The sequence below is a fragment of the Sus scrofa genome, chromosome 1 (assembly GCF_054392235.1).
Source record: "Sus scrofa isolate SSC_HxYL_T2T_F1_AM1 chromosome 1, Sscrofa_HxYL_maternal_Yorkshire_Landrace_v2.0, whole genome shotgun sequence".
Taxonomy (NCBI): Eukaryota; Metazoa; Chordata; class Mammalia; order Artiodactyla; family Suidae; genus Sus; species Sus scrofa.
Window position 1 is genome coordinate 21,568,582 of NC_139383.1, and position 25,360 is coordinate 21,593,941.

At 40.7% G+C, this 25,360-nt stretch overlaps 1 protein-coding gene across 1 annotated transcript in view; it reads right to left on the bottom strand.

Moving 5' to 3' along the window:
* Nucleotides 1-25,360, bottom strand: part of PHACTR2 (phosphatase and actin regulator 2) — a 284,620-nt gene that overhangs the window by 91,840 nt on the left and 167,420 nt on the right. The window contains exon 2 of the mRNA XM_021087139.2: nt 11,198-11,365. Coding sequence (XP_020942798.1) covers nt 11,198-11,365 — 168 coding nt within the window. The remainder of the gene's footprint in view (nt 1-11,197; nt 11,366-25,360) is intronic.

The following is a 25,360-nucleotide window of genomic DNA, read 5'->3' on the forward strand; positions in this document are numbered from 1 at the left end:
GGACACAGACAGGTGCAGAGATAGAAGAAGAGGAATAAAACAAAGGTGACAAGGTGACGTGAGGTGGCAGCACAAGAAAGTAACTTCTGAGATGGGCAGAACAGGATTCCTGATGACTCAGACAGATCTTCTGTAAAGGGGGGGTCTAATGTCTCGGGGGAGGATGCCTCATGGGACACTAGCAGGAAAGTCTGCACCCGTGGGAAAGCACACAGAGCTGAGGGGACAGGTGCAGAGAACGTGCAGAAGTGGGTGCATGAAAGAACATTCAACATATTACTATAAGGGGTGAAACACATCATCAGGATTTGAGTTAAATGAGCAGAAATGCAATATGGGCTATAAATGGGGAACTTGCATTCCCCAGACATTTATAAGATACTTAATTCCTACTGAAAAAATTCTATTCATTTTAATAACGAGATGATTTCCCCTTCTGGACATGATTCTAAAAATTAAAAATGTGGTCTGGCGTTCCTCTTGTAGATCAGTGGGTTAAAAACCCGACATGGTGTCCATGAGGATGCGGGTTCGATCCCTGGCCTCACTCAGTGGGTTAACGATCGCAGATGCAGCTTGGATTTGTGTTGCTGTGGCTGTGGTGTAGGCCTGCAGCTGCAGTTCCAATTCAGTCCCCAGCCTGGGAACTGCCATATGCCGTGCAGCCATAAATAATTAAAAAGTAAATTAATTAATCAATTTTTAAAAACCTGTGGTTTTTTTAATGAGAATTTTGGGGAAATTCACCATGTTATCTTGGCATTAAAATAGTCAAGGAGGCTTGGCAGGTTAAGAACTGAACATTGTCTCTGTGAGGATTCAGGTTCAATCCCTGACCGCACTCAGTGGGTTAAGGATCCAGTGTTGTCTCAAGCTGCGGTGTAGTTCATAGGTATGGCTCAGATCAGGTGTTCCCTGTGGCTATGGCATAGACCTCAGCTACAGCTCCAATTCCACCCCTAGCATGGGAACTTCCATATATTGCTGGTAAAGCCATAAAAAGAAAAAAATAAATAACAAATAGACAAGATCAGGAACACGAAGAATGGCCAGACACACAGACGACCCTGTGGGCTCCATGAAAGCAGAGACCTTGTCAGGCTTGTTCTCACTGTGTCCCCAGCACCTGCTGCATTAGGTTTGGTACTCAGTAAAAACGAACTGAATGATTTAGACAATTTAGTATGGGGCAAAATGGAACTGAAAATAGACTGAAGGGATAAAAAAACTTTCGGGCAGAAAGACCATCATGTACTGATGTGATTAGGGAAGAGAGAGAGAGAAAGAGATTAGTACCAGGGCATAGTTAGAAACCCTGGAGAGAATGTGTTTCAGGTCAACATAAAAGAAAACTTCCCTCATAATTAAAGCTAGGAATTAGGGCTCAGGAAATAGCTGAATGAATATTTGTTATCTAGGCTGCTTGAGATAAGAATTCCTGCCCTAGAGACAGACCTAGATGACTGGTTAGGTCCTTTACAACCCTGAAATCCTCAATTCCTGTTATGTTTTGTTTTTTTCTAACTGAAGGATAGCTGATTTACAATGTTGTGTTAGTTTCTGCTGTACAGAAAAGTGATCCACATATATATGTGTATATATACATATATATATTCTTTTTCATATTTTTTCCATTAGGTTTCTTATAGATATTGAATATAGTTCCCCATGCTGTATAGTAGAACTTGTTGTTTGTCTGTTTTATACATAGTAGTTTGTCTTTTTTTTTTTTTTTTTTTACTTTAGGGTCACACCCACAGCATATGGAAGTTCCCAGGCTAGGGGTCAAATTGGAGCTACAGCTTCTGGCCTACGCCACAGCCACAGCAATGCGGGATCCAAGCCACATCTGCGACCTACACCACAGCTCACAGCAGTGTTGGATCCTTAACCCACTGAGCGAGGCCAGGGATCGAACCTGCATCCTCATGGATACTAGTCAGATTCATTTCCACTGAGCCATAATGGGAACTCCTATACATAGTAGTTTGTATCCACTAATCCCAAACTCCTAATTTATCCCTCCCCCACTCCTTTTCCCCTTCGGTAAATTTGTTTTCTATGTCTGTGAGTCTATTTCTGTTTTGTAAATAAATTCATTTGTACCATAGTTTAGATTCCACATATAAGTGATAACATATGGTATTTGTCTTTCTCTTTCTGACTTAACTTAGTATGATAATCTCTGGGTCCATCCATGTTGCTGCAAATAGGATTATTTCATTCCTTTTTATGGCTTAGTAGTATTTCATTGTATATATGTACCGTATCTTCTTTATGCATTCATCTTTTCATGGATATTTAGGTTGCTTCCATGTCTTGGCTATTGAGAATAGTGCTGCCATGAACACTGGAACGCATGTATCTTTTCAAATTAGAAACTTTGCAGACTTTTTAATGATGCCATTCTGACTGTTGTGAGGTGATCCCTCATAGTAGTTTTGGTCTGCATTTCTCTGATAATTAGCCTATGTTGAGAATCTTGAAATTCTCAATTTCATTTGAAAACTCAGAAGATGTTTTGATATATTAACAACAGCATTTGGCTGTATTTGGATGAATGAGTTTTAATAGTAATAGGTTTCAAGTGTATCATGGATTAAACTGAATTTTGGAAATTATTTTGGGCATTTACCCATCATTCCAAGTAATCTAACCAAGCAGTATGGGGACACCACTAACATGTAAATTGAACCCTGAGTCAGTAAAGCATTATTATTATTATTATTATTATTATTATTATTTTGTCTTTTCCAGGGCTGCACCTGTGGCATATGGAGGTTCCCAGGCTAGGGGTCTAATCAGAGCTGTAGCCACTGGCCTACACCAGAGCCACAGCAACGCAAGATCCAAGCTGCGTCTTCGACCCTCATGACAGCTCACGGCAACGCCGGATCCTTAACCCACTGGGGGAGGCCAGGGACCGAACCCACAACCTCATGGTTCCTAGTCAGATTCGATAACCACAGACCCATGATGGGAACTCTGAGCATTATTATTTCAACTTATAAAGCATACTCTGTAGAACCTGATATTTAGATCCACGAAAAAAACATCAACTCAGGAGGGATTCTAAACTTGGACTCCACGAGGCTAGCTGTCTGATGGCCTATAGGGAATCTAGCTCTTAGATTTGAATGTGAGAAGGACACCATAAGAAAACATTATATTAAAGAGTGAAAAACCCTCTCCAGGTTCCCACTCTTCTTCCAGAGACCTGGAGAGTAAAATCACGTGGTTTGCTCAGGGCCATAGTACCTACGATATATATCAAGATTAGCAACCATGAGGTTCATGAATGTGTGTGAGAGGCATTTTAATTGTTAAATTATTGGATAGAGTCAAGTTGAAACTGGATTACATTCACAGTCTATCAACACCATTATTAGTCAAAAGGAAATGCAGGCTATCTCTAACACATGGGATCATTTAATAGGATTGTCCTGAGGGCTTTTCTTTGCCTCCTTCTTGTTTTTGCTCAAATGTTGCCTTCCCTCATTTTAAGCTACAACTTCCCTCCCACATTCCCTGCTTCTTGCTTTATTTTTTCTTTTCTCAATTTCTAATATGCTGTCCAAGTTATTGCATCTACTCCCTGCCTGCTACCCTATTAGAATGTAAGCCCCATATGGGAAGGCAGTTTGTCTCTTGTTTCCTGGTATCACTAGAGTCCACAACACTGCCTGACGCATAGGAGATGCAGATGCTCAATACACATCCGTTCAGAAGACAAAAGAGTGCTGCCTAAAATATGAGCAAGGAGCTCCGTGTGGACCAGGACATGCTGTGTGGTCTTTGTTGGCTATGTAACGTTCCTCTGCTGATATAAATTGAAAAAAAAAAAAGGGGACATTCTCTTCCCTTCCTGCATTATGGTGTGAGAGTGAATGATACACGAAGGAGCTGCAGCTACTGATCTACACCACAGCCATGGCAACACCGCATCCGAGCCACATCTGAGCCCTACACTGCAGCTTGGGGAATGTGGGATCCTTAATCCACTGAGCCACAACAGGAACTCCACTTTCATCTTCTTAAAGAAACGAGAGTGATAAAATCAAAATGCTGTCATTTATTAATGCAACCGGACCAGTCCTGAACAAATAACACCCTGAGAAAATTCTCTAACTCTGGCCTACCTTCTAGAAAAGAATCACTAGCAGCAATATTACGCCTCTATGACTATAAAGAATAGTATCTTAAATGAACCAAACATAATTTTGATCCTTGCCAACATTTTTCTATGTGTACGCTGCTGAAATCAGGCTATTCATGTAAAACCAAAATAATTCTTCAGACCAAATTCCTACAGCAAAACCTCTAGAATATGAAGCAAACCCACGTATTAGGGTCACCTTTCAGGGATCAAGCCTTACTGATCTGGGTATGAAGTTATATTCTAGAAAGGCCATATAGTGTAATGATAAAAACTTTTGGCTGTGGCACCATATGGCTTGAATTCAAATACTGCTTTGCCTCCTACCCAGCTATGTTTCCTTGGGCAAGCCATTTGAACTTCCTGGCCTTAGTGTCTTCATCAGTAAAACTGGGATAAATAGCACCTAAACTTCATAACCTCTGAGGATTAAGTGAGTTAACATGAATAAAGTTCTTGGAGCAGAACCTGGCACATACGAGCATTCAATAAAAACATAGCCATTAGTAGTAGTAGGGAGTGTAGAGTACCTTCAATAAATTAAAGGTTTTACCAGATGACTTTCTGCAAATTACTCTAATTCCTAGAATGCTGATAACTCGCAACAATGTTACCTAAAAATCTAAACAGGCATTTCTTCCCAGTTACTAACAACACAAATAAAAGTCACAATTATAATGAAAGTAAATTGCCTTGATTTTATTTATTTAAGTGTGTGACCGACTTTTAAAATAAGGGCAAAAGATAAGAAAGAGACATTTCCACTAGTTATTTTATTGGCTTGTTAGTCGAGGACATGGTTGTAATTGTGAGTATATGTTTTCAGTTTGTAATTTCTTTTTTATGGCCGCACCTGCTGTCTATGGAAGTTCCCCGGCAAGGGACTGAATTTGAGCTGCAGTTGCAACTTATGCTTCAGTTGCCGCAATGCTGGATCTTTTAACCCCACTGTGCCAGGCTGGGGATCGAACCTGCACCTCTGCAGTCAGATTCTTAACCCACTGTGCCACAACAGGAGCTCCTAGTTTGTATTTTAATCTATTGCCGTCATCTTTTCCATGATATTTTTTCAATCTTCAATTTCCTTTGTTTTGTAAAGTTCTAGAGTATCCAATGCTGTATTTTTAATTAGAGTGGATATTCAATAAATAAGCAATTCAAGGCACATTTTTTTTTTAAAATGTGTAGTCTTGCCTTTTCTTTTCTTCTTCTTCTTCTTTTTTTTTTTTTTTGGTCTGTTTGCCTTTTCTTGGGCCGCTCCCGCAGCATATGGAGGCTAGGCTAGGGGTCCAATCGGACCTGCAGCTGCCAGCCTATGCCAGAGCCACAGCAACTCGGGATCCGAGCCTCGTCTGCAACCTACACCACAGCTCACAGCAACGCTGGATCCTTAACCCACTGAGCAAGGCCAGGGATCGAACCCGCAACCTCATGGTTCCCAGTCGGATTTGATAACCACTGCACCACGACGGGAACTCCTCAAGGCACATTTTAAGAGTACACATGCCAGGTTCAAATTATGATGTAAAGTACCTGAAATGGAGTAAAGATAATATGACACAGTCTCTGCCCTTAAGTGATTTACACAGTAAATTGGTAGCAGACACATAAATCAGGAAAGCAGTCAAAATACACACGTCCTAGCAGGAGGACAGGGAAAGGAGAAAAGGTTCCTACAAGATGATCCAGAATCAAAGTCAGGAATATCTTCAGGAAAGAAGAGATGTTATGACCCTTGCATGGATGGTAGTATTTCCTCAGGTGCAGATAAGAAGGAAGAAGCCTGGGGACACCAAGGCTCAGGGCATGCTCAGTGAGGGACCCTGTGTGACAAGCGTCCAAGGCAAGTGACTAGCACAGAAAGATAAGACAGGAAAGGTCAGTCAGGGTTACACTGAGGAGACCTGAAGAGTCTGGACTTGATTTAGGAAACAATATGGAGAGAGTCACACTTTTTGAGCAAGAAGCGAAGGACCAAAGTTCCCCTTGAGGTGCTGGTACCCAGGATGCTCTAGGTGGGGAGGGGAGTGATCTCACCACCTACTTTACCCAAACCACAGTAATCCCTGCTCTCTCCAGCCACCCGGCTTTTGGGCTGTGCCTCTGTAGCAACAAGAGCTCCAGCACTGGAGGGCTGGGGTCTGAGACGGCCACTCTTGCAGACCTTGCCCCTATGCCCACTCTCCCTCCTTTTTATGGCAGCCCCTGCAGCATATGGAAATGCCCGGGCTAGGGGTTGAATCCAAGCTGCAGCTGCCAGGCTACACCACAGCCATGGCAAAACTGGATCCGAGCCACCTCTGTGACCTATGCTGCAGCTCATGGCAACGCCAGATCCTTAACCCCCTGAGTGAGGCCAGGGATGGAACCTGCATCCTCATGGAAACTACATCAGGTCCTTAACCCAATAAGCCATGACAGGAACTCCCATGTTCACTTTAAACAGTGAGTTTCTGTTCTGGATCCTTTGGTAACTTCTTCCCCAGTTACCAGCTCTATGCCCTAGTACCTTTAAAAAAAAAAAAAAAAAAAAAGGCAAGGGCCCTGTTTGAGTCTTTCGATTTCAGCACCATCTGCCCACAAATACTACAACCTAGGTAAAGAACGTGCTGGCTACTAGGGCTTGCCTGATTTCCCAGTCTCACTCCCCTGGATGCTCTGTGATGCTACCCTACCTGGTGGGACACGTGCCATTTTGTTGTCAAGGACCCACTGCTCTATTTGCTGGCCTGAGACCTGAAAGTTCTCTTGGTTACCCTGGAGTTCCTGAGTAACCTGTGCCATCCTGAACCTTCTCTGTCAGCCTCACCAGCTGGGTCAGATTCCCCTCCTAGGCAGGCTTAATGCCAGAAGCTAACCTCTCCCTGCTTTCTCTAGCATTCCACAGCTTTCTAGAGCTAGTGTGTCTTGTACCTAAGTAGAACAAAGAGGCTACCTGCAATAATTGAGACACAGAATGATAAGGACCAGATAGTGGGGACTGAGGGGAAAGGCTGATGGGAGAGACCCTGCACTAGGAGAAATAAATCAAAGGTTTAGGAACTAAGGAGATGTCGAAGATGGTAAGAGGCAAGGATAAGTCAACTCCATGGTCAAAGTCTGGATGCCAAAGAAAGCCGCCTCTGCTGCAGCAGGGGTAGCTGGAGATGGCAGGGCATCTGCTTTGGTTTGGAAACTATTTGTACATAGGACGTTCCCTCCTTCTCTTCCAAAATCTAGGTGACTCAAGGACCTCCAGAACAGGCTGAGGACAAGCCCGTGCTTACCTCCCACCACCAGAAGAAAGGTGTGAGAACAATGGCATTTATGCCCACAGCATTAGTAAATCAGCATTGCATCCTATCTACCAGCAGGTAAAAAGTTTCCACAACAGACACCCAGACTAGCAAAAGTGGCATTAACAGCTGTATAACAGAACACAATAAGATTCCTGTCCATTTGACTGGAAAGCCAAGAACTGAGGAGAGGGAAAAACAAAGAAGAGTTACTTTTCTTGGAAGAAATGCATCTTCTTTCAATTCCCAAAATACTGTAGATCTTGCCTAAAGTGCTCTTTGACTGCAGATGGCCCTGGTCATACCCCACATGCTAGATTTCACTGTTTTGAGAGGTGTTCAAGAAGAAAATGCCCTTCTCTTGGTTATTTCCAAATGCCAGTTTTCCTCTAGATGTGACGTGCTTTCTCAATGTGAAAAAAAACCACATCCCTTGTTCATCCTTTTATTTTAGCCTTTACTAATACATTCCATAAAGTTCAGCAGAAATTGAAGCCTTTAAAAAATATACATTTTATATATATATGATGGTAAATCTATATTTTATATATATGACAGTATAACTATATTTTATATATGACAGTATAACTATATTATATATATATGACAGTATATATATGAGACAATAAACTACTTGAGACACTTGATAATATCTTATGAAATTCAAGTGAAACAGTAATAATAATACGGGTTTAGAAAAAGTGATGCAAGTAAACGTAGCAAGAAAATTCACAATGAATTGCTAACACATCCACTTGGCTTGTTTTTATTCTATTATGTTACAGTTTTGATACAAAGACAAAACAAAAAACAAAAAACAACCCAATGACGCATGTAATAACTTTCTCAGGCTTTTAATGTAGTTCTGTAGTCTTTAGGAAATAGAAATATAATATCCACAAATAACGTCTTGGAGCTCAACTTAAAAAAAGAAACAATACAAAGATGGCTAGGCTATCTTCAAAAAATTTGGGATGATATAAAATAACATAATGCTGGGTTTTTTTGTTTATTTGTGTTGTCTGTCTGTTTGTTTTGTCTTTTTGCCATTTCTAGGGCCGCTCCCGAGGCATATGGAGGTTCCCAGGCTAGGGGTCCAATCAGAGCTGTAGCCACCGGCCTACGCCAGAGCCACAGCAACGCGGGATCCGAGCCGCATCTGCAACCTACCACAGCTCACGGCAACGCCGGATCGTTAACCCACTGAGCAAGACCAGGGATCCTGTCCGAAACCCCATGGTTCCTAGTCGGATTCGTTAGCCCCTGTGCCACGACAGGAACTCCCACAATGCTGTTTAAAATGACTTTTCTTAAATATTCTGGGCTGGTGAAAATGTTACAGCCTCTCTACTACTGAAATAATTTTAAAAGAGATGACAGGAAAAGGTGAAGAGAAGTTCTTTGTTTCTATTTTAGGGAGAGAGAAGTTAGCAGCCCAGATTCAGGAAAAGGACAAGAGAGCCAGCTGAAGAGACTTCCATCATCTTTCTCAATGTCTTTTTTTTTTTTTTATACTTGATCTCATAATGTATAATTTATTTTTTATTTTATTAAAGTACAGTTTATTTACAATGTTGTTCCAATTTCTGCTGTGCAGCAAAATAACCCAGGCATACACATACATACATTCCTTTTCTTATATTATCTTCCATCATGTTCTATCCCAAGAGACTGGATAGTTTCCTGTGCTGTAAAGTAAGACATCATTGCTTATCCATTCTAAATATAATAGTTTGTATGTACTCATCCCAAACTCCCAACCCATCCAACTTTCTGCTCACCATGGGCCACCACAAGTCTGTTTTCCATGTCTGTGAGTCTGTTTCTGTATTGTGGATAGGTTCATTTGTGTCGTATTTTAGATTCCAATGTAAGTGATGTGATATGGTGTTTGTCTTTCTCTTTCTGACTGACTTCACTTATATGAGAATCTCTAGTTGCATCCATGTTGCTGCGAATGACATTATTTTTTTCTTTTTTTATAGCTGAGTAGTATTACATTGTATACATGTACCATATCTTCTTAATCTATTTATCTTTCGATAGACATTTAGCTTGTCCCCATGCCTTGGCTAATGTGAATAGTTCTACTCTCTGGAACCCTAATCCATCCTAGGTATCCATGGTAGCCTGGAGAGTCAGAGTCCCTCATTGCTTAGGAAATCTAAGAGGGAAGAACTTAAGAAGGCCAGTGTATTTTGATCTCAAACTGAAGGACAAGGCAGAATGAGATGCCCAGCCAGGGGCTGGAAGCAGAAAGGGACCCACAACAGGATCTGGAATGGAAAGCACATTAGAATTCAACTCATTCAACTCTGATCTGACTTGCTTGAGGTCACACGGCACCTTGGTGGCAAGGACACAACTAGAACCCAGATGTCCTCCCTCAGCAGAGCACTCTGTCCATCACTCTGTCACTCTGTCCATCACTCCCCTCTGCCTCCTAACTCAAGAAGCCAATGAGGAACTAAGGAAGAGTCTGTAACCAAGCTATCATTATTTGCCCTTAAGCCAAGGCTTTTTTCTTTGCCTATCTTTTTATGATAGGTAGAGAGATGAGAAAAATAAATAAACCCCATATCGCCCTTGCCCAGCTTAAATAATTACCAACTTGTGGCCAATCTTCTGTTATCTATACGCTCCCCCACCCCCTTCCAGGATTATTTTGAAACGTATCCCAGAAATAGCATCATTATGTCTTTTTAAATATTAAATGCTCAAAGAAATGACACAGCCACAAATGCAGCAGAGATAGTTTTCTTTAGGAGGCCCCGATGTCTCTATCCTGTGCGCTCTTGCTCTTGGTGGTGTTTTCCATTTTATTTCATAGCTCGAGAGCTAAAAGCTAGTTCTTATCTCAGTACAGACCAGTACTAGTTCTTATCTCAGTACAGACAGTAAGATATGCTCTATGCTCTTGTACACACACGGACAATACGAGACTCTGGTGCAGTGAAGAATTTTGATAAAGGGCTTATTTTAGACAATAACAATAAACAATGGAGAAACAACAGACAATAAACATGGAGAAAGCTGAACTTAAATGCCTTTCGAAGTTCTCTTGCGACACAGGGGGTTATGGATCCACTGATACTGGACATTTCTTTCAACCTGGCCTGAAATTTAAAGCCCACTTCCTTCATGAGTCCATATGAAAGGAACTAAATAATGTAATTCTTAAGGTTTAACAAATACACAAAATAAAATAATAATAACAAGTTTTCATTCTAATAGGGTTATGGCTGCTCTAGGACACAGACCATGTATTTATCCTAAAGGACATGAGGGAGATTTAAAATCAATGAACATGCCAACACTCTTCTTTTGCCCACGAAACAAATACATTTAAAAGACATTTTAAAAATTCTTAATTAAAAATAGGTTTGTGCTACTGGCACTAAGTAGACGGAGAGATAATAGTTTCTCTCTGTGTGTTTGTGTGTGTGTATAAATGGATATGTGCAGCTACAATACTGACAAATAATATTCCCTCTTCTAACTTCCATTTAACTTCCCCCTCCATACACATTCATTTTTATATGGATTTACGAGTACACATATCAGAAAGCCAACGTGACCAGAAAAAAAAAAAAAAAAAAGCAAATCAGAATTCTAAATTGCTTCATCCTTACATGAAATAATTGAAATAATTTCATTTCAAATATAGGTTAATTTTTTCAGAAACAAAAATCCCCTGCAAGATATAATTTTTTACCTTGTGGAAAATTTCACAGCTTATCTTCTAGCAAAGTTATGATAAGCATACCTGCTGATGTTTCTCTAAATTTGTCACTGGTCTTCTTTTTCCTCCATTTCCAAGGCTTAAAGATTTTACCGATGGTGGAGAGCTTCCCCTTTCTCTTGAAGGGAGGTGTTTGGGAACCTGCTGTTGGGCCATCTGAGTTTGCTATAGAAGCTTTGTCCAGTCCATCAACTGTATAAAGAAAAAAGTCAAAGAGAGGTTTAAATAAAAGTCTGAAACAGCATTTATTTCTTCCTGCACTGTAAAAGTAAACATGCCCATTTTAATTGGAATCTCACATGGAGTTTATTTTGCCCCATTGTTCACTGCTGGTGGGACCCTCTAATACCAATCAATCAATCAATCAGAAATGACTGACAGTCTCCTTAGATAATCACTTTGAGGAAACAGAAAAGAAGAGATGTATATAATACATAAGGCCAGATAAATAAGGGTCTGTGACACAGAGCTGAATCTATCTGCCACAATTACATCAACATTTTGTGCAGAAATGGAGAATTCTAAATATTTCTGAAATGGGATGTTCTTCCAGAGACTAGTTTGGCATTCTCAGTAACGAACATGGCAGTTACGGTGTAATTAAAACCACAATTTTTTTTCTTCACAAAGTAAAATTTTCTGCCAAGAAGTTAAATTCTGATTTTTACCATGCTATCTTTTGCTTTTACTACAAAAAAAAGTTTTAAACTTCAATTAAACTGATAACTATCACTAATGACAAGAAATATGTGGAAAATGCGAAGGTTCCGCGTAATAGAAAATAACTTTATGCACCTTAATCATTTTAGCAATCAGATGAAAGTTGCCAAAAAGTTGATGAAATCAGACTTTAAGTTGCCTGGCACTAATGTTCATAACAGAAAGAAGATAGAGATAACACACTAGCCCAACTATCAAATGTTAATGGCAAAAATCTGGAAGGAACTCAGAATGAATAAACTATAGTATTATGTATGCAGTGAAATAGCACTCAGCAATTTTTTGAAAAATGAGCCATTGATACCTACAACAACTTGAATGCATCTCAAAACATTGTGCTGGAAAAAAAAGCAACACATAAAGGGTCCATACCGTGTGGTTCTATTTATATGACGTTCTAAAAAAGGCAAAATAAATTTAGGAGGGAAACAAAGAAAAAAGAAAGTCAGAACAGCAGCTGCTTCTTGGAGTAAGATGGAGGTAGGATTTCATTGAGAAGAGGCTTGAGGAAACTTTCAGGGGGGACGGAAATTATCTCGATAAAGGATGGACTGTACAAAACTCCGCAAATGATGTTTACAATATTGTGAATTTTACTTTATGTAAAATCTACTTTTAAAAAGCTGTAAATAAATAGTGAAGTCTAAATAAAGCCACACATGCTGATGTGTTTAGGGGCGAAGTGTATTGATGTCTATCAAAAATAATAAATGCAGGAGTTTCTGTGGTGGATCAGTGGTAATGAACCCGACTAGCATCCGTGAGGATGTGGGTTTGATCCCTGGCTTTGCTCAGTGGGTTAAGGATCTGGCGTTGCCGTTAGCTCTGGTATAGGTCACAGACATGGCTCAGTTCTGGCACTACTGTGGCTGTGGCGTAGGCTGGCAGCTACAGCTCTGATTCGACCCCTAGCCTGGGAACTTCTATATGCCACAGGTGCAGCCCTAAAAAGATGACAGAAAAAAAAGGATCGATAGATGGAATGGACAAAGGGCTAAATTTTTGATAAAGTAAAATACTGTATAATTCTTTCATCTTTAAAACTTTTGTAATAAAATACTGAGAAAATAAAAAAGTACTGAATGGCAAGAACCTCTGCATCTAGGAAGATGAAGCAGACTTACTTTTTCCTCTTTTTCCTGCTAAATACAACTAAAAAACCCTGAAACATAAAACAGACATAAAAAGACTAGAGAAGGTGAAAGGAAAGTAGACCAGCCTAGAACCTCAGCACCTAAGAAACAACATGGAAGTGAGATCCCTGGGTTTTCTTTTTGTCTCACATGTCCCAGACTTGCAGCTGAAGCAGTCACTAGTGGGCACAGAGCAAAAAAACCTCAACAAATACCTGCTCTCTCTAGCCAAAGGAGAAGGAAAGGGACAGCCGAGCAAGACAGAAAACTTATAGACAATAACTACTCTACTCCAGCCAAACACCAGAGAAGAAAGCAGGGCCATCCAAGCCAACAAAGACTGAGCAGAGTGACTAGACTTTTATCCTCACAAAGCTCTAATGAGGGGCCCCAACACCCCTATCAGAGTGGTGGCAGAGAGGACCAAGTAGGGAGCCAGGATCTTCATGCATGCCAACTTTTTTGGTCTGTGCCCACTGATGTAATGAAGCATCCTCTACAGTGTCAATGGAGCCTGGACTTCGACCCCTACCCAATAATAACAAGGTGTCTCTTCTTCTCCCTCCCCCACAATATTGGGGTGGCACCAAGCCACTGCCCAGTGGGAACAAAGCCACTCCCGCCCACTATGGTGTCAGTGGAAACCACATGGGGAGCAAACTGTGCCCAATAGTAACAAAGGACACCCTTCCCCCCATTTTTGCCACCAGATATCACCAGAAGATGAAGGCAGAATCTTGGTTTTTTACCTCCTCCTGGCAGTAATGAGGTGGCAGCCTGGCTTCCCTTAATGGAGAGGTATCAGACAATGATTAAAACAAAAGGTTTCAATAAGATTTAGAGTCTCCGGCCATAAAAAAGAACAACATAATGCCATTTGCAGCAACATGGATGGAACTAGAGCCTCTCATCCTGAGTAAAGTAAGTCAGAAAGAGAAAGACAAATACTATATGATATCACTTATATCTGGAATCTAATATATGGCACAAAGGAAACTTTCCACAGAAGAGAAAATCATGGACTTGGAGAACAGACCTGTGGTTGCCTGGGGGGAGGGGGAAGGAGTGGAGAGATGGGGAATTTGGGGTAAACAGATGCAGAATGTTGCCTTTGGGATGGATTAGCAATAGGCTCCTGCTGGGTAGCACTGGGAACTCTGTCTAGTCAATTATGATGGAACACTTAATGTGAGAAAAAAGAATGTATACATGTATGTGTCACCATGCTGTACAGTAGAAAAAACATATATATAAAGAAATAAAAAATAAAAAATAAAATAAAATTTAAAAATAAAAAAAAAAGATTTAGAGTCTCATAACAGAAGACAGAAATGTCTACATTTCAATCAAAAATCACCTGACATACCAAGAACCAGGAAAATCTTTAACTGGATGAAAAAAGACAATCAAGAGATGGCAACACCTATGTCCTTGTGAGTTCTCCTTCCAAACAAGAAGGATAAATCCTGTTCTTCCCACTTGTGAAGTCTACTCTAATTTCAGGTGGAAATACAAGTTCTGCAGTGACTGATTCTTCTGTAAATGGTTCCCAGCCCTACTCTATCTCCACAGGTTGGCCACAGGGCACAGACAGCGAATGAGGTGGGACAGACTGAGTTTAAAGCTAAGCCAGAGTTCAAAAGTAAGACCCTTATTTACTTCACTTCCACTCCTGTCCACTGCCTTCTTTAAACCAGGGGCAAACCCGGGAAAAACTGACCATATGGTATTGCTTCTCTACTGAGACTTAAGGCTAAAGGCTCATTTTAAACAATTTAAATGCCGTGCAATATAAAAGGACTATCACAAACACAGGATCTAAAGTTCCCATCTCAAATTCACTCTATGGCCACAGGCACACATTTAGTGTTCATTTTCTCTCCATCCCATACCCACTTCCCCGACACTCCATCAAAATTCTGCTTTTGATCTTAACCACTAAGGAATAGTCTATATTTTCTCCTGAAAACAAAAACAAACAAAGGAAACCAAAAATCCAATAATTTTTTAAGTGATAGAAGGTGACAGATGGGGAGACTGAGTGAGGTAGTTGATAAATGCAAAATAAAAGCCTTAATATTAAATGCGTAGCTGCCTCAGACATTAACGGCCATACTTTTATTTCGAATTCACAGTTTTCATCTTTATCTATACTCTGGAAACGGCCTGGGCTACTGCCAATGACCACAGCAGAGCACACACACATAGACCTTTTGCCTGATTGAATGAATCCGCCTATAATTTTGTAATTATTGGGCTGTTCCATGAAACCACACTTGCAATTAGGAACCATACACTGGCACCATTGGCCACAGTGCCACTGTAGTTGTCTTAAGTCAGGAACGTGAAGGGGACTGTCACCTGCTTTGGAATAGTGAGACAGAACATGAACTCTTCTTTCTTCCAAACACCTAGGATACTGCCAGGGCTAATCCTATCATTTTTATTTTGGACCCATTTACCATTGAAACCAATATGAAACTCTCTAAGAAATTTTTTTCACAACAAGTCCAGTGACTTTGGCATTTATACACAGATAAGAACTGCCAGGTAAACTCCGGATGAAAGCCTCAATTTCCTGACTGTTTTAAATGTTAATTTTGATCCACTTGTATGTCGTGGAGAGGGACCTGTCACTCATGAGGACTTTCTTTTTCACACCAGAAGTTAACTTTCAGATATTGTAAGTGTTATTTAACGTATTTGAAATACCATCATTAGCTATTTGAATGTAGACATTTTCTGTGACACAGCTCAGTTTATCTTCCCACCAAAACCAGCTCATTCCTAGCAAGACTTCCCCATACCACCCACCAGTAAAATTCAGGAAATATGTGTAGGTTTTATTTTTCATTTAAACAGAAATTTACCAACAGTACTAATGTGACCAGAGAAGCCAAAAATAAATGAGGCTACATAATTATCATATAAAATAAATTATAGGCTTGGGTAGTCTTTTCTTTGAGATCTCAGTACTGAATGACAGGGATGCTTAGAAAAACTGCATCTGTTTAATATGAGAGTTTGTAGTATTTTTGTAATACTCGAAAGTTCCCTGATATTTTAGAGATTTATTTTAGAGTTTTTCCTCCACAATATTATTTCAGTCATTGAGAAAATGAGACAAATGTGGCAGAGTATTCTACCTCACAAGTTTCAGAGGTGAAAGATCACTCAGAAAAGAAGCTTAACAAAAGAATTTCTGGTGCTGATTCTAAAGAAAGTGATAGCCACTCTGGGAAAAAAATAGGTGGCAAAGAAGACCTCAAATGTCCTCTAAATATCTTTAAATATCTAAAGGTTAAAGAGAATACATGTTTGAGGCCCAATAATAACAGTAACAACTAAAGAGAAATCATGAGGTAGAAAAAAAAAAAATGTTGATAATACTCCTCTGTACTAACTATATGTTTACGATATTACTCACAGTGATTTTTACTGTACCAAAGAATATACCCATTAAAAAGGCATGGTACAGGAGTTCCAACCATGGCACAGTGGATTAAGGATTCAGCATTGTCACTGTTACGGTTCAGGCTGCTGCTGTGGCTCAGGTTCGATTCCTGGCCCGGGAACTTCCATATGCTGCGGGTGTGGCCAAAGGCGGGGGGGGGGGGGGGGACGTATTGTACAAAAACATCTGACACTAAAAACCAAGAACTTAAAAGTAAGGAAACAAGCAAACCAGTCTTTAGTTCCTTAAAATATGATTTATAAGCTATTTCTCTGTGCCTTTGTAAGTTATTGTTTCACTCATCACTGCATATTTTTTTAAAATTTCTATTACAGCTTTTTCATTCTACCACCTTCCTTTTATAGGCCACAAAACACCTGGCAAAGACACATTAGGGCAGCACATAGGGAAGATTTAACTTTAGTTCCTACCCTTAAGTGAGGCCTCTCTCTCAGGAAACAGTGACTTAGAAAACATGTTCTCAGACAGGGGCATACATCCAAGTCTGGGCACAGAACCAAGCAGACAACAGGGTCAGAGGGGACTGATGCTATGAGCCACTGCAGACGAGACTGGATCATCATTTCCAGGGAAGCCGAGTGGCTCTCCTTGTCTGGAGTTGTCTTAGGGAGATCCTTACTCTCTTGCTCATCAGCACTTAAAATGGGCTGGATCAAATCCCTTCCTCTTGGCGGGTAGGATGAATGACCAATGGAAGGGAAGTGAAAAGGAACAGAGGAATCAAAATGCGTGGCACCATGCAGGGTTATGATTTAATTCTGAAACCTCTAAACTTGTAAACTGGATAGAACAAATGGACGGTGGATGCTGGCAGCCAGACTTCTCACTCTTGGAAAGGAAGGCTACAGATGAGCAAAGGGGGAAGCCAGAATGATCCCCTTGGCATTGGATTAGGGTCGGAGACATCAGCATGAACTCAGTTTTGTCCAGATAGATAGACAGGTAATAGATACGTGTACACATACGGCTCAGTGTACACACATGTAGGCCTTACTCATTCCAAGGAGCTAGAAGCAATGACACTTCAGTGAGCACTCAGGTCTGGATTTCTAACAGCACTCTCCAATGAAAGGAATCGGATCTCTTTCCAGAAATGGCTGCTTCTAGGGCTGGGACAAGGGACATACTAGATGAGCCTGGAGCATCTTACAGCGCCAGAAAGTAAGCAAGGGCTCAAAAAGTATTCTGATGAGAGAATGTCAGTCACACAAAGTGCCAACTGAAAGAGTCCCACAGGCCAAAGATGGAACAATTGGAGCAACAAAATAAACAGTATAGTATAACTGAATCACTTTGCTGTATATTGAAACTAACACAACATTGTAAACTATACTTCCAATAAAAAATAATTAAAAATTTAAAAAAGAAATAGTGTGGTGTTAGATTATACTCCAAAGTATAAAATAAATATCTATGAATCCATACTCTTATTGATAAATACTGAATAAATAAATAACTGTGGGATAACAGAAAAATCTGTACAGAAGAAATGGAAATAATTTACATAAATACTCCCCTCTCAAGAAGGTGAATCTTAACTTCCCACTCCTGAAATGCAAGCTGTACATGGTGGCTTCCTTCAAAAGACTTTGGAATGCAAAGGTGGGGAAAAGGAGGGACTTCACAGCGGAGAAACCTGAGAAACACTACCTCATCCAAGGGATGGATATTTTTTGTTTTTGTTTCTCTCGCTCTCTCTTTTTAATGGCTGCATCCACAGCATGTGGAAGTCCCTGGACCAAGGATTGAATCGGAGATGCAGCTGGGCAACACTGGATCCTTTAACCCATTGTGCCAGGCCAGGAATCAAACCTGTGCCTCTGCAGCGACCCAGGCTGCTGCAGTCAGATTCTTAACCCGCTGTGCCACAGTGAGAAAGCCCAAGTGATGGATGTTAACTTCATCAGTGATAAGCCACGCTGAGAGCATGGATCCTTGATATGACAGGTGAACGTCAGACTTCAAAACCTATAACCCCACTGTAACAATGAGAAAAGCATCAGACAAACCAAATTAAGGGACATTTTCAAAACACCTGATCAGTAATATACCTCGAGGTCATTAAAGACAAGGAAAGTCTGAGCAACTGTCATAGACCAGAGGAGGCTAAGGAGACACGATAAATAAATGAAAAGTGATATTCTGTTACTGGAACAACAATAACAAAAAAGGACCTTAGGAAAAAACTAGTGGAATCCTAAGGAACTATGGAATTTAGTTAATAATAATGCACCACACCCCTCTCCTTGGTTGTAACAAATGTATCCTACTCATTTAAGAAAGGAACAACAGGAGAAACTAAGCTAGAGGTATAGGAGAACTCTCTGTACCGTCTTTGCAACTTTTCTACACATCTAAATTTATTTTAAAATAAAGGGTTCTTTATTCAAAAATGTGGCATTAGCTAGCACAGAGGTAAATGAGGATGAGGACTCAGGAGATTCCTGGGGAGGGGATATCAGCTGTAGAGACCTCAGGGGGTACTGTCATTGATCAACAATAAGAGTTCGGCTCAAAGAAGCTTTAGGAAAGAATATGCTTTAGAATTGTCCATCTTCCTCTTCCAAAATCTCCCTTTATTAATCCTTTCAATTCCCAGTATTTTATTACTAAGAGAATATTCACAGGTCATCAAGTTGCCATTTCAACCCTTCTTAGCACATGATGGATCCCAATAAAGTAATCGATATTTTAGCATCTCAAAAAAAGACTGGAGAGGGAGTTCCCATTGTGGCTCAGAGGTTAACAAATCTGACCAGCATTCATGAGGACGCAGGTTCGATCCCTGTCCTCGCTCAGTGGGTTAAGGATCTGGCATTGCCATGAGCTGTGGTGTAGTCACGGATGCGGCTCAGATCTGGCGTTGCTGTGGCTGTGGTGTAGGCCAGCAGCTACAGCTCTGATTCGACCCCTAGCCTGGGAACCTCTCTATGCTGCAGGTGCAGCCCTAAAAAGCCAAAAAAAAAAAAAAAAAAAAAAAAAGAGTAGAGAATGGGCAGTTATGGAATAGCCGCAGAAAGTATTAACTGTAGCTACTGTGGAACCACAGAGGCGATCCACACATTCCCCCAATTCACGTGTGCACGCGTGCGTACACACACACACTCACACAGAGGCCCATGTACACATGCTGGGTTAGTGGCATGTACTGCTAACATAGCATGACCAATCCAGGAATAAAAATTTTTAAGTTCCCTATTTTGTTTTTAGATCATTGAAGCTCAATTATTTTCAGTAATAAGCTTCTACTGGATAAGCAAAAGTAAATGTAAAAGAGTGAAATTTATTTCCTGACAATGGAGGACACAGTTTCTAAGTTCATGCATTTTTTTTTTTTCTCCTGAACTCATAAGCTTGGGAGAAGAATGGCATAATTCAGGAACAGAAATCGCACGGCTCACTGGAGTGAAAGGTTTGATGAGCAGACTCCACAAGCAACTAGTCACTGATTCATCCTGGGTTTCATTCTCTCCTGAAAGTGGAAATTCACGAGTACTTTATTAAAAGCAGAATTAACAGTCGCTATTATTTCTGACACCAAGAAGTGTGCAACAACTAACCATGGCCCTCTCTCACCTTTCCTATAAAAAGGCTTTGCTGAAAGCCTTTGAGGAGTTTGGGTTTTTAAGGAGGAGCTTCCTGTCTCCTGGCATGGCCCTGCAATAAACCTTGCCCTGCTCCAAATGCCAATGTCTTAGAATTGTTTGGCCTCACTATGCATCTGGCACACAGATTTGCATTTGCTAACATTATCAGTTCCATTCTCAAGGTGAGAAAACTGGGATTCACAGAGACTAAGCATCTAACCCAGTATCTGGTATACCATGTGTGTGTTTACATTCATAGAAAAAGGTTAAATATACGACTGGGTAATGAATAAATCATATCTTCCTCAAGTCACACACCAAGCAGATGGCAGAGAGTTTGCATCAGAAGTCAGGTCTGTCTGCCTCTAGAGCTGGTCCTCAACCACCAGATTGCAAGGGCTGCTCTAACTTGGTGCTGTGACTCAGCCTGCAAGGTTCAGGGCCATCACGTAGGACAGGATTCTTCCCCTTCACAGAGTTCATGGGAAGGGGCAGGAGGCAGACTTGATCAGTGGTCAGTGATGGAAACCAAGTGGGGAGGTGCTAGAGCACAGGTGAGAACAGAGCAGCAGGAAGCAGGGACCTCCGGCTGGGGTGGCTCAGGGCTATTTCACGAGGCTCGAACTTGGACTGCCAACAACAGTAGCCTTTCCTGTGGAAATCAGGGGTGTGGGAGGGAATGCCCCGAAAGTGAACAAATCAAGGATAGCTGACCTTTTATTTTTTTATTTTTGTCTTTTTGCCATTGCTAGGGCCGCACCCATGGCATATGGAGGTTCCCAGGCTACGGGTCAAATCAGAGCTGTAGCCGACGGCCTATGCCAGGGCCACAGCAATGCAGGATCTAAGCCGCGTCTGCAACCTACACCACAGCTCATGGCAACGCCAGATCCTTAACCCACTGAGCAAAGCCAGGGATCGAACCCACAACCTCATGGTTCCTAGTCAGATTCGTTAACCATTGAGTCACAACGGGAACTCCAAGGATGGCTGGCCTTTTAAAGTCATACTGAAAAAAATGATCTCACTATCATAGTGCTGTGCTCATAAAAGACATATAAAAAAAAACCCAAAAAATTTATAAACTCCTATCCTTAAACATGTGAAACGGACAAATGTGAAATTTTTGAAAAGGATCTAGAGGATTTTTGAACTGTCTTTATATAGATGTATATACCACTAGATAAAAATCTGAGAAAAATATAATTTTAGTTGGGATAGAGCTTGGTCAGTGCAGAAGGAAATTGCTTTTTCATCCACTAATAGTTTCTTTTAAAAATTATTGGTAAGAGTCCTAGCTAAAAATATTTTAAATAATTATTTAGCCACCAGCTTTTTAAAGCCAGCAAGAGTAAAAAGAACAGAATGTCAACCAGAAATTAAATTTAAAGAAAAAGAACAGAATGTGGAAAATGTTGCTACAATAGAGTAAAACGAAGGAATTTTAGTTCCAAGAGGAAGACTAATATTTATGTACTAGTTTATTAATTATATTCTAGACTATAATTTGCCTCCCAAGTTGCCCATTTCCAGTCCCTTGCTGCTTCCAAGAAACTGTAGTTATGTAAAGGGATTTGGGATGAAATCAGTACTTCTCACCGTTATTGGATTAATACTTTGAAGATTTCTGTAAAACAAATGTTTCACCATAACATGCACAGTACAGCAGGCAAAGGACTCTGTACATACAACCACGGTCCAGATCAGGGCCTACATCATTTCCAGTCTCTGAAACCTCCTTGTGTTCCTTCCTAGTCAATACCCATTCTCTCCCACCCATTCCTCCAAACAACCACTGTTTGACTTCCAACACCACTAATTTGTTTTACCTATTCTTGAACTTTACTTTAGAGGAATTATACAACATACTCTTTTGTGTTTGTCTTCTTCCACTGACCATTGTGTCTGTGAGATTCATCTAAATCCTTGAGCATTTCAAAGCAAAGCTACCTAGTTACAAAATGAAAAATAGGCTACCTATCTCAGCAGGACCCCAGATGTGAGAGTACTTGAACATGATAAGCTTTTTCACAGCTCTTCTTTTTAGGAAGGATATCCTTTTCACTTTCTTCTTCTGGAAAATCTAAATATTATTATCTCCTTCCTTTTACGTGATTTCTGAAACAGGTAATCTACCTTTCCACCATCTTTTGAGGATGCCCTGAAGCCATGCTAGGTTAGAAGCTCACTTTAGCCATCAGCAAGCCTAAGTGCAATCAGAAGCAGTTTGTTTTTTTATACATAAGAACAAATTTATGTTCAGTCTTATCATGCATAGTAGAGCAATCTGAGCAATAAGATTCAGAGAAGCACTGAGTATTAACATTATCTATTACAGCAACAACCACTGTGTTTAACACAGGAGTTCTCCATTCTCCCATATACGTTAAAGCCATATATATATTAACATATATATATAGACACTGAGACCCAAGAAGGTTATTGCAACTTTCCGAATCATTAACTAGTTACAGAGACAGAGTCTAGGTCATTTGACTCCTGATCAGGGGGCTTTTCCCCCATTCCTCCAGGTTGTCCACGTTGGAACATGATAGCTAAACACATGGTAAACCAGCAGCACCTCCTAGTACCTCTAAAAGAGCAGTAAGACTCCATTGGTAGAGCAAAAAGCATAGAAGACACTGCACAATCAGGATAGGTGATAAATCTGAGTTCATGTTCTGGGTTCTGACCATGCAACCGGGATGCCAAACTGTAAGCCAAGAAGAGAACTGAGTCCTGCAAGCAACTCTGCTACTTAACTGTCCCTGTTACCTTGAGCAAGGACCCCCAATATTTTATTGCTAAAATTAGAAAACTAAGTTACATGACCTCTAGGCTCCTTTCCACCCTTAAAAACTCTGATTCTCACACTGCCTTATACAGAGCATATCAATCTTCTACATCACATTAAGACCTATTCTAAGTGCTTTGTGACTGTAGCCTCATTGTCACCACAACCCAATGAAGTGGACACTATTAATATTTCCATTTTATAAATGAGGAAGTTGAAGCCCAGAGAGACCAAGCAGTTTACCCAAGGTCACACAGCCAGTCAGTGGGATTCAAACTCAGGTAGTTTGCCTCCTGAGTACCCCTTGCTCAAACTTGGTCAGGGGATCGTGGGGGCAAGAGGGATAGGAAGTCTAATGAATAATAACCCACGTCTATGCCCAATCACTTCCTTGGACTAATACAAGGAGGTAGGGCAAATAATGTTTACTCTCTAAAATAATGGCCACTCTCATCACAGTTAAGTTTATGCTGGCTACAGGATGTGTATAGTCTTCACTTATATTGACTTATGGCCATTTGATTGCGCAGAATCCTTATTTAACACAGTATTAATTTTAGCAATTTGATACCATCAGTTTTTTGGACTTGTTTTCCTAACAGAGGCAGCCATTATTTTTAAACCCCCAAAGGGAAAAGCTACTAAAGACTTCCATCTGTCTTGCAAGCACGGATGGAGAATTTCAGAGTTTAAATTTGTGGCCGAAAGCCCTGCAGAATGAGCATGTTTGTGCAGCTGTATGACAACCTGATACAGTGACATGGACAATATCCCCTAAACTTGCTACAGGATCTACAGGATAGTAAACAGATTAAATGACATCACTCATATTTAGGATTTAAAGAAATGCTGATTGAAAAGGAAAAGGGTCACTTTGCAAATGGAAAATCAATTTTAATGTAAAAAAAAGCATTTTAAGTGTTACAGATCACTGTCACTGCCATAAGCAACGGGTTCTAGGAACAGACATGACGGCTGTATTTAGGGACAGTACGAAATGCTCCACAGAGAAATAAGAAAGGAACAAACCAAGCTCTTACCTTCCTTCCCTTCCCTAGCCATCCCCTACAACAACCCCCAGAGTCTGGAGCAGCTCACGGTGTATGCGGAGGGTGCTGTGTTTGTGAAAAGGACGAAAAAGTTGTCACATCTCCAGTGGACAAACCACAACGCAAGAGAGAATCTTATCTCCATGGGAAGATGGTGACCCCTTGGTTTCTGCTGAGTGTGTACGTGAGGATGAAACTTTAGGAGGAAGCCAGTAGGCCTTATGTATAAATTGTAAAATAAAATCAAAGGAAATCTCACTATTTTGAAGTGAAAATATGAAGAAATTCTGCCCCAAACAAAATTATAAAAAATTTCCCATAGAGGATGGTTGTAACAGAAGTATTATTAAAATGACATATTAGGACTTCCTGCTGCAGTGCAACAGGATGGGCAGCATTGCTGCAGTGCCAGGACAGAGGTTTGATCCCTGGCCTGGCACAGCAGGTTAAAGAATCCAACACTGCCACAGCAGTGGTGTAAATCACAGCTGTGACTCAGATCTGATCCCTGGCCCATATGCTTTGGGGTGGCAAAAAAAAAAAAAATCTCAAACATTAAATCTGGGCTATTATCTTTGAATCAAAAGATCCATGACAGTCTACATATAATGTGACTAACCCTCTCTGCAGTCCCACAGTCCCCTGGCAGTCATGCCAAGTTCTGCGAAGAGACTTGTGGGTCCCATGTAGAACTCTGGACTTTTCCCTCAAGGCAGAAATGAAACCTAGAGCCATATACAGTGAGACATAGAACACTGGGAGATACAAGCTGCAGGATCCTGCAGTGGAAGGCAGGATGTTGGCAGAATTTATGTCAATGAGTCATAAATAGTTCCCAAGGCACTCAGATTTATATCCCGGTCATTCAGTTAAGAGGTAACTATAGCAACTCGGGCATCCGAACTTGGGCAGGAACAGTGAAAATGGACTGGAAACGATGAATGGATCCAAGAGTCACTAAGGAGGAAGTAAAGAAACTGAGGAGCTGCCTGGAGAGAAGAAGAGGGCACAGGCACCTCCATGGTCTGAACCTCTCCGAGGACCTGGTGGGAGGTTGAAAGGAGAAAGACCTGTGGGATGAAGACGTGGAGGAAAGACCTATCATCGCTTGAGTTCAGGCATCATGCACGTTCAGGGGAAGATAGGAGCAGATAATCAGAAATTCATTATTTTCTTACTAGCAAGAAATCAGAGTCAAAGGTATTAGGGGTGGCCTTCCAAACTAAAGCAGAGTTCAATTTACCTCTTAGATGATGATTACATTAAGGAGGTAGTAGCCTTTACTCAATAAAAAACCTAGGACTTCTTCTGTATGGAGAGTCATCAAGTACAGGAAAAAGTTTATTTGTCTTAAGTTCATTAGGTGTGCAGGTGGATGTTCAAGCATGTTTATGGACTGAGAAGAAAGAGGCGGGAGGGAGGAAGAAAG